The 11,116-nt window shown below is 43.0% G+C and overlaps 1 protein-coding gene across 1 annotated transcript; it reads left to right on the top strand.

The window, feature by feature from the left end:
- Positions 1-3,078: 3,078 nt before the first annotated feature.
- LOC308305894 (large ribosomal subunit protein uL18-like) lies at positions 3,079-4,011 on the top strand (the record flags this gene model as incomplete). The annotated part of the gene is made up of 1 exon (XM_080750790.1): positions 3,079-4,011. Exon 1 carries the CDS (start codon positions 3,115-3,117, stop codon positions 4,009-4,011), a length of 897 nt encoding a protein of 298 aa, XP_080606916.1. The 5' UTR covers positions 3,079-3,114.
- Positions 4,012-11,116: the final 7,105 nt, after the last annotated feature.

The raw sequence follows: 11,116 nt of genomic DNA, 5'->3' as shown, positions 1-11,116 counted from the left end.
ATCATACATGCAAAGTTACACGTTCATGGCATTTGGCAAAGATGTAGAGGGTTAGTCCAAATATCACTGTAACCAATCTTATTCCAACATGCCTATGAAGTGCACACAAAAAAAATAAAAATAAAATAATAATAAATATAGCTGCAAGCAGCGATTAAGTGGCCAAAAACACCTCAAATCATGAACACAGCCTGCGATGTGCGTGAAATCTTGCAAGCACATTCCCACTAGGTCAAGGAACAGATGCCACCCTTCTCACATTGGCCTGTTATATCGCCAACAGTGGGTCAACTTTTGCATAACAAACTTTTGGAACAAAAATCCTCAAATCATGCATGCAGCGTCCGATTGCGTCAGTAACGTCAAAGAGAGCACTGCCTGCAATCTTGACATTTTGTACTTTTATAGCCATTGTTTTCTGGCTTGAAGCGAGCCCATAATTTTTTCGAAGGAACAATATTTTCTAGTTTTAACAGCTCCTCTCTCAGCCACATTTTCGCTCACAACACCCGGCGCTAGATGAAACTAGAGATAAAGTTTAGTTTAGATGTAATAGTACGACGGTGTCGCATGCCACAAAGAACTGAACTGATGACTGATCTACAAGCTAATAATGCATCTTGTATTTTTGGCAAGGGACACCCAAAAGCAGTCACGTGACCTTGATGGCGCAGATTCAGTAAATGTGACTCTGACTGTCTGTCTGTCTGTCTGTCTGTCTGAATGTCTGTCTGTCTGTTTGTCTGTCTGTCTCTCAATTTGGTGATTTATAGACCTATATGACTGGTTTCGTATACAACACGTTTTCGGGACCCATTTGTGGGTCACGGACACATTTTTATGGGTCCCTTCATTTTTAGCTCCCTACAATTTGTTTTTAATTATTATTTCAAAAACATTTTCAATAAATATTCCCCCCCAATAAAATCTAAACTTAGAGTTAAAAATCAAACCTCGGTTCGAAGTGAAGCGGTGGACAGATAAAACCTCTATTCTGAATGTATTTGGAGAGCCGGTATGACAGTTGGTATAATAGCCTATTCATTCTGAACTGAAATGACCATATATGGACATGGGACACACATTTTGCTTTTTGAAAAAGCCTATTCATTCTGGACTGATATTTTGCACGTACGGGACAGGAAAAACCTGTTCATTCTGGCCTGGAGTGACCATATATGGACATAAGGTAACATACATTGTGTTTTTGAAAAACCCTGTTCATTCTGGACTGAGATCACCATATATGGTAATTAAACGGACATTCTGTTTTTGAAAAAGCCTATTAATTCTGGACTGATATTTTGCACGTACGGGACAGGAAAAACCTGTTCATTCTGGCCTGGAGTGACCATATATGGACATAAGGTAACATACATTGTGTTTTTGAAAAACCCTGTTCATTCTGGACTGAGATCACCATATATGGTAATTAAACGGACATTCTGTTTTTGAAAAAGCCTGTTCATTCTGGACTGAAATGACCATATATGGGCGTGATACACACAAAGCCATTCATTGGAAGCGGTTTTCACCGCTTCAAAAAGTGAGTGAGTGGGTGCCTTAAAGGACAACTCCGCCCTAAATCACTTCTAGGCTAATTTTCCTACTTATATTGATCCATAAAGACTGTCCATGGGGTCTATTAGGCAGAAATGCGCCTGTTGTCCAGTTTTCCCAGCAGAACCCAGCAGCTCTCATAGCATAGAGTGGAGCATATAAGCCTATCGCTTTTACACTATTTGGTGTGGTCAAAAGTGATTTATTTTTTCATGAATGTGTTACTAGTTGTCATTACAAACACATCCATGCCTTGTTTGCTACACACAAGCCACCACGGTCTCATAAATCATGTTTTGGGGTGAGGATTCGGCACAACTGCCAATCAAAGTGACTGTACTGACCAATCACAGAGCATCTTTTCCGGGACTTGGTAAAACACATAAAAGCATAACATCTGTTTAGAGTGTGATGGCTTTTGTGGGACAACGATGGCATGGATGTAATTGTAATGACAACTAGTAACACATTCATGAAAAATAAAATCACTTTTGACCACAACAAATAGTGTAAAAGTGATAGGCTTATAGGCTCCACTCCATGCTATGCGAGCTGCTGGGTTCTGCTGGGGAAACTGGACAACAGGAGCATTTGTGCCTAATAGACCCCATGGACAGTAATTTTGGATCAATATAAGTAGGAAAATGAGCCTAGAAGTGATTTAGGGCAGAGTTGTCCTTTAAGCCCGTATCAAAGTCGGGTCCGCGGTGGAAGGTGCGGTGTAGTCTTTTTGAGTCATAAAACTACAACGTTAACACTCAAAAAGACTACACCGCACTACACCGCGGTGGATAGCCTTCCACCGTAGACCCGACTCTGATACGGGCTTTAGGCTGCTCAACAGCGCCACTTGAAGGTAGGTCACACAGCGGTATTGCTCTGCTGGCGCACAAGTAGGGGCAACCAGACCATAGTACTTGTCCGACTTTATTCCATCTTCCATTGTCTCCTAAGTTTTGCCGCGCTACTCCTCCCACATTTTTGGTGGCATAGGTAGAATCGACCGGCTTCGTCGGGACACACATTCGTGCATTTTGCTAACAGATACGTTATATAGTTTAATTTATATACATTTATTTGTGAATTAATTTTCTCCATTGACTAATTAAAAATGAAACTTTTCCCAAATTTGGAAATGGATGACATGGGCTCAATATTGATGACATCAGGGATAATCCATATATGGGCATAAAAGGGACAAGGACTCGCACGTACAGTAGATATGGCCATATTAGTGAATTAACTTTCCCCATTGACTAGAATGGGGAAAATTCAAATAGTACGTCGAAATTCATTTGCGAAATTCATGTCACGGCAACCACATTTGCAATTAATTTCCAATTGCATCTTTCTAGTTGTCAAAATTGCAGCTTTCTAGTTGTCAAAAAACTGTCCGACAGTACAAAAGGGCCTTTAGCCAATGAGGGAACAGCGTTCTTGGTGACATCACCACCAACAAGTGCGACCTGACATCTATCTATAAATGCGGCTTCGTCAGCGGCTTCCGCGCATTGAAATCGTGTCGATCCAGGAGGACGTGATATACCTTTGAAAATGGGGTTTGTTAAAGTGGTGATGAGCAAGCAATATTTCAAGAGGTACCAGGTGAAGTTCAGGAGGAGGCGAGAGGGCAAAACGGACTGCTTCGCCCGGAAGCGCCTGGTCATTCAGGAGAAGAACAAGTACAACACGCCCAAATACCGCATCATAGTTAGGTTCTCCAACAGAGATATCTGCTGCCAGATTGCCTATGCCAAGATTGAGGGAGACCACATAGTAGCTGCGGCGTACTCTCACGAACTGCGCAAATATGGGATTGCTGTAGGCCTAACAAACTATGCTGCAGCATACTGCACTGGCTTGCTGCTGGCCCGGAGGCTGCTCAATAAGTTTGGCCTAGATCAGGTGTACGACGGCCAGGTGGAGGTGACGGGTGACGAATACAATGTGGAGAGCATTGATGGACAGCCGGGTGCCTTTACCTGCTTCCTGGATGCAGGCCTAGCCAGAACCAGTACAGGCAATAAGGTGTTTGGAGCACTAAAGGGAGCTGTTGATGGTGGGCTTGCTATCCCTCACAGCCTCAAGCGTTTCCCTGGTTACGATGCAGAGAGCAAAGAGTTCAATGCAGAACTGCATCGCAAACACATCATGGGCATGAACATCTCAGACTACACGTCGTACCTGATGGAGGAGGACGAGGAGGCCTACAAGAAGCAGTTTTCACGTTTCATCAAAAACGGCGTCACAGCAGACACTGTAGAAGAGATGTACAAAAAAGAACATTCTGCAATCAGAGCGAATCCTGTACATGAAAAGAAACCCGAGAAAGACGTCAAAAAGAAGACGTGGAACCGTGCCAAGTTAACCTTGGCACAGAGGAAGGACCGCGTTGCCCAGAAAAAGGCAAGCTTCTTACGAGCGCAGGAACAAGAGGAAGGGGACGGATAGTGATGTGGCTCCAAAACCAGACACGCACGCACAATTCACAGAAAATAAATGTATGATTGTTGACATCAGGCTGTTTCTGAGGAAACCGGCGCAAGCGCTGACTCATTGTGACATCACATCATAAAAGATTCTGAGATCACGTACGCCACATGAGTCAACAAGAAATGCCATGGTTACGTATTGAATGTCATCAGTATGACGTGTTCTGATGTTCATATATGGGCTTAAATGGACACAGGCAAACATATGGCCTGTGTCCATATACACTATGACAACAGGTATAATGCGGTTTGGGGCGCGTCAGGACCATTCATTGTGAGTACGACGGAACACCCCCACTTTCATAAAAACGTGGTCTCACCCCCCCCACCCCCCCCCCCCACCTTTTTTGGACAATTTCAAAATAAACATGTTGAATGATCTATTGTATAGATGAAAACGTTAAAATAAAGACTCTTGTTTTGAAATGCAATTCTGTGAAGAGAGGAAATGGCTTTCAAAGGACGCCCCTTTTAACTCTTTCTGTGCCAAATGCCAAAATGGCTCCAAGGTAGCTGTGCCAGGATTTTGTATGTTTTTCTTTACTATGCAATGAAAAAATATTTATAATATTTTTTTCCCCACAGAAACAGACACAGTTGTTGTGATTCAGTGGCAAAAAGAATTTTGTCAATCAGACAAAAGGTTCCAGAGATAGAGCTGTTTGAATCAAAAAAAGTGTCCATCCACTAGAATGAACACACATTTTCTCAATCAGCTAAACGAGGGAGCCAACACACAAACAGAGAAAAGCATCTCTCTGATCTCAGGTCATTTTGACATCTTTAAAAAAAAATCAAACCTCGGTTCGAAGTGAAGCGGTGAATCTTAGTAGCAGAGGAAGCAAAAACAGCATATGGATATTTTAGGGGTTTTCTAGGTAGAATCTCCTTTAAGTGTTCTACCTATCTGTGTATTTGTTTCTTTCTTTATCCCTGACCAGTCTTTGTGACCTACTATATTTTCCCGACATCTTTCTGGTGGTGTCGTACATCTGTTTCATGTTTCCGTGTCTTGTTGCTTCCTCTGATTTAGTCACAGTGGCTTTTGTCTACTACAGAATGGTGGCATATTGCTAGGTTGTCAATGTATGTCCTCTTGTCTGCCTTAATGCTCCTCTTTATCGTTCATTATAGTATAACTGTTTTTAATTATGTTCACTAGTTTAGTGGGCACTCCATGGTGTCTCAATAACTTCCAAGTAGTCTCTCTATGTCTATTTCTCAGCTGGTGTACAGTTTTCCTGATCTTTATCCCTGATCAGTCTTTGTGGCCTACTACATTTACCCGACATCCTTCTGGTGGTGTCGTACAACTGATAGATAAACCCTGAAGGCCAAATTATCATGTGAAGCTTGACCAATCCTCAAAGTATCCATTCATCTGACCGGGAGGGACACCGCACACATATTCTGGACGTACAGGACAGATAAAGCCTGTTCATTCTGAACTGAAATGACCATATATGGACATGGGACACACATTTTGCTTTTTGAAAAAGCCTATTCATTCTAGACTGATATTTTGCACGTACGGGACAGAAAAAACCTGTTCATTCTGGCCTGGAGTGACCATATATGGACATGAGGTAACATACATTGTGTTTTTGAAAAACCCTGTTCATTCTGGACTGACATCACCATATATGGTAATTAAACGGACATTCTGTTTTTGAAAAAGCCTGTTCATTTTGGACTGAAATGACCATATATGGGCGTGATACACACAAAGCCATTCATTGGAAGCGGTTTTCACCGCTTCAAAAACAAAATTCAATGATTTTTCCAGTATACTTTCATGAGGAAATAAAAGAAAAGTAGATCCTGGGCATCTTTAACTCGGCGTATGAGTAGTATGACTTGGGTCTGGCAAGCTGTGTGGTAATACCTGTGTAACACCACACAACATTGTTCTATAGGTTACTGCTACCTGGGTGACACCGACACATTTTTCTACAGGTCACTGCTTAATACAAGTACTTGTAGCTGATAGGTGTTGCGCTCCAACTCAGCAATCCATCTCCCAGAGGACTAGCACAATGGAATGGGTATAGACTCCTTGCTGGTACTGATAATAAGCCACTCTGGTCCCATCATGGGCCAGGTGCAGTTCTTTCTCAGGACAGTTTCAAGGCTGAAGTGCAGATTTCAAGTCAAACCACATAGTCAACCATACAGTAAGAACTTGTGTAAAAAAAAGAAATACTAGCGATCAGGGACGTGCTGGCCATTGAGAAAAGCGGGAGAACTCCCAAACCGCTGGTCCATTCCCGGCCGGTGCGGGCTGGCCATTAAAAAAAAGGGTAATTACAGCAACCACCTTCGTTCCATTTTGGGGGCTGGGCGGCCCACAAAGTAAATATTACTCATGTAATTGTCCCACTGGCTTGTCTCTCATGATCTGAAATGGCCAATCTTTGAGTAGCATCAGCCTACAGAGCCATCACTTTGGCTCCACTGACTTGTCTATCATCTGAATACGGGTCCACTACTCCCTAGCTTCCTTGACTGCTCATCGGTTATTTGGGGGGCCTTGTGGCACGTCCGGAAGACAAAAAAAAATCTGGCGCGCGGCCAATGGCCGCCGCGCACAATGAGGGCCTCTCCAACTCCTTTTCCTGGGCTGAATCAGGGGCCCAGCACGACCCTGGTAACGATACCGATATTTTCCGATATTTGATAATATCGAGAGGCCGATAGTTAGTTAGTTAGTTGCAGGAGACGTGGCATTCGGCTAGCTGACACTTCTTGCCAGCGTTGTGAGGCAGGTACTGACCTCACAAACAGTTTGCGTCCTTTTGCCAATTCGACTAAAGGCACCTCGTCGGGTCGGTCCGTAAAAACATAATAATGGACCTGAAAATTCACGAAGAAGTGTCGCTCGGCGGTTTCTAGGAAATTGCGCAAGAACTGCGTATATTTCCCCACAGCGAAAACGCTCACTGCGACGGTGATGCCGCAAGGTTCATAGGTGGCGTCTAAAAGTACGGGGTCAAACGTAGTCTCCCACACAATCGGTGCTAGCCACGGGGTCACCATGGCAACGTCAGAACGTCCATTCAGAAGAATGTTGGGTTGGTTGAAATGCTGGTTGACTCTCTGCCCGGCCCGTGATCCGATTCCGCATGCCTTCTTTCCATGTCCATATTTCAAAAATATTACAATATTACACAATATTACAGATCACTCAAAACAAGGATTTATAAATGTCATGATTTTTTTGAAGCGGTGACCGCTTTTTTACACAATATATATATAGGCCTAGGCTATATATATTTGCCAGACCCATGAAATGGGTAGGGCCTACATAAGCAAATGTCTGTCGGTCCGGGTTTTCTATATAAAGGGTATATATGATGATGACATGATGATGACATGCCTACAAAAGGCATGATGTCATAAATGATGATGACAGACAGGGGGTCTGGCACAACCAGGTTGACCTGGTCTAGTTTTAGATGGATCTGTATGGGCTTAATATTGATCATTAGTGAGGAATCTCTATATGGCCTTTAACATAATAGTGAATTAATTTTACTTGAATGGGGAAAATTCAAATGGTAAGACGGAAATCATTTGCAAGTGTGACTTGCGTCACAGCAACCCCACTTGCAATTTCCCAGAATTACATCTTTCTATCAGTTTACTCTAGTCCAGGGGTCTTCAACAGGGGGTCCGGGACCCCTCCTCAGAGTTACTACAGGGGGTCCTCCAAATCTTTGAGTGATAGAAACCTTTTTTCTCCTTTTTTATATTAACCACTTGAACCCTTAGCATCCATATTCAGAACTTTAGCCAAAATGATTTAATTATTTCATACTTTAGCTATTGAAGAATAGCAGATATACAAGTTCACAGAACGGCATCGATTGCCGTGCTGCGAGCTTGTAGATCTGCTATTTTTGAGAAGTCGTGAAAATGTGTGCAAATCTTTGAATATAGGCCTATGTATTTTTTAAGCGAACATTTGTAACTCAAATTTGGCTTCTGGGGGGTCCCTGGAACAAAATATTTTGAGATGGGGGGTCCGTGGCCAAATACATACATGAAAAGGTTTGACCACCACTAGAAACATAGGTTTAAAAAAAAACAACCTTAGAAGGATTTGAAATATTCCAAGACTTGCACACATTTTCGAGATTTTTCAAAAGCAGCCCTGCTTATATTACCTACACAGCTTGCTTCTCGTACACTGAGTTAGAGATGGCCAGGATCAAAGCCATGATCACGTGGCATTTTCATATAGCCGCCATCTTGGACATACGTATGCAAATTATGTGTCCAGACACAGCCAATGATAAAGATAAGTATTCCAAAATTGTTTCTAATTGTCAAACAACCTGAAATAGACACCAAGTCTGCATTTGTATTTGATTCATATTGGATTTGGCCACTGTGGTGACCCCGAAGGACACTAGCTCGGGTACCATAGCTCCTTCACATTTGATCTTAAATCAGAATATTTCATTGTATTCCCCATATAAGAAAACATAAACAAAGGATATTTCAGCCAATTTTCTACCTTGTTTAGTGAAACATACCAGTAAGACTCCCTAATCGGGAGATAAGCGACCGTTGGTCGCTTATCTCCACAAATAGGCCAAAAGTTTGTTTTACCAATTATCAAGACATACGGGCAGTTGACAGTTTGCCATGGTTACTCATTGAAGTTGAATCTCCATATATGGAGATAACCTACGCATCACACTAAGTCTGACCTCACCAGCCCATATTTGGGCATGAGCAACTTATGTCTCCATATATGGAGATATGATGACATCACACAGTCCTCAGCCGATGATGTGGCGTGATGTCATACAATACACAAACGAGCCCTACAGTATAAAGGGGCAATTCTTGCCAGGAAAGAAGCATTTCTTCGACTCAGACCTTATCGCCAGGGTTGGCTTATAGCAGCTGTCGGTAGGACCATATATGGATTCTGTTAGTGTGGATCTCCTAACAGGGCATCATCTGGGATACAATCCCTTTTATGCCCATATATGGAGATCCCTAACAGAATCCCTTTCATGCCCATATATGGAGATCCCTAACAGAATCCCTTTTATGCCCATATATGGAGATCCCTAACAGCATCCCTTTTATGCCCATATAAGGAGATCACTAACAGCTAACAGAATCCCTTTTATGCCCATATATGGAGATCCCTAACAGAATCCCTTTTATGCCCATATATGGAGATCCCTAACAGAATCCCTTTTATGCCCATATATGGAGATCCCTAACAGAATCCCTTTTATGCCCATATATGGAGATCCCTAACAGAATCCCTTTTATGCCCAGTTGGTTGCTAGGGTAAAAAAACATGGTTGCTATGGTAAACAGTTGGTTGCTAGGGTAAACAGTTGGTTGCTAGGGTAAAACCATGGTTGCTAAGGTGGTTGCTAACGTACACTAACAGACCAGCAACAACAGACTGTTGCCACAGCAACGTACACAAAGGTTTGTGTACACATGTGGTGTGATGTCATACTGAAGATATATGACATCACACCGTACACAAACAAAGGTGTGACGTGTGACGGACGGACGGCCGGTGGAGGTTTTCATAGTAAACTGCTCCCTGACGGTCGCAACTAATCCTGTGCCCGGAGGGGGTGCCCATTGGGCAGATCTTTAAGCCCATATATGGTGTTCCATGGAGTGTCTGTGTCCTGTCCAGTCCAGTCTGATGTCAGTACCATGAGGTCAGAGCATGATGTTAAGTATGACGTGATGTCAGCAATGCAGACATAGAGGGTTACCATGGCGGCGAAACTGTGTAGTATCAGTGATGTCAGCATGCAGATGGTCAGACGGACGGAAGGACATTCGCTAAAATAATATTTAGATATGTGTTTTATTATGTTTCAGCCCATTTTGAAGGCTTAGCGGCCATTGTTTTGCTTGACATACAGCAGATTTGGATTCAGCACACCTTAATACCCCTAAAAAAGATGTATGTCATAAATTAATGCGATTTGCAGTTGGGGTTAAAATCTTTGGAAAACTGACCTAGTCAGTCTAAGAGACTCATACAGGATGCTGGATAACAGGTTCAAATAGCCGATCTACATGCTCACAACGTGGCATGTAGATCTGCTATTTTCACAATTTCTGCCTCTAATATGAGACAATTTGGACAATGTTTAATATGTCATTTCAGAGGTATTAACAAAATCAATAACCAAAGACAATGCATAGCTATTTTTTCCAAGACCTTCCAGGACCCTTGATCAATTCCAAAACTTTTCCAGTACTGGAAAAATATTTTTTTTAATTTCAAAATATTTCCAGGAATCTCATGACCGTGGGAACCCTGAACATAGGATCCATTGGAAAATTGTTTTTTTCCCCCATTTCCTGAAATGTAACGCTCATGGACTTAATTCCAATCGATTAAAACTATGGCAATGGCAATTTTCTTTTCTTCTAGTATAAATCAGGCTTTGCGGCACCAACAAGGCCTGCCAAAATAAAACGTCTTCTGCTAAATCAACTATAGTTGACTAAAATCTTATATATTTTGTTAACTACCAGTAAGACTCCCTAATCGGGAGATAAGCGACCGTAGGTCACATGTACACACAAAGAGGGCTGTAACTGCCATTGGTTCCTAGTTGTGTGGGCAATGTGTAGACATACTGTGTACCGATGTGCGTGATTTTAGGGCAAAATCTGTAGGAGCAGTGTCCAAAAATGTGTTTTGCAAGAATCGGCCTCATGGTGGCGCTAGAAGAGGGCCATGTGAGAAATGAGGGGTGGGGTCTCCGCGTTGCCTTGGCGGACGAATAGGTACCGGCCCCGGCTCTCCCGGACGCTCCTAGCCCGAGTTACGGCATTTTATGTGAGCTGCAGTGGAGGGGGTCCTCCACTGGGGGCGCCACCACTTTGGCATCCGTTCTGGAGCACCAGGAGTCGGTGGTCCCCGGGAATTCCCCGTGAGCAGCCATGTTGGAGTGGTCATTTGGTCATTTTTGCACATTTGGTCTTTTTTGACATCTGGGGGTCCCCCAGGAGGGACCTGGGGGTCCCTGGAGCTCCGGGGGTCCTTGGAGGTTGTAGTT

The sequence above is a fragment of the Nannobrachium achirus genome (assembly GCF_963921795.1).
Source record: "Nannobrachium achirus genome assembly, chromosome: 20".
Classification (NCBI taxonomy): Eukaryota; Metazoa; Chordata; class Actinopteri; order Myctophiformes; family Myctophidae; genus Nannobrachium; species Nannobrachium achirus.
Note: the sequence above shows the minus strand (reverse complement) of the source record. Positions and strands in the feature narration are given on the sequence as shown.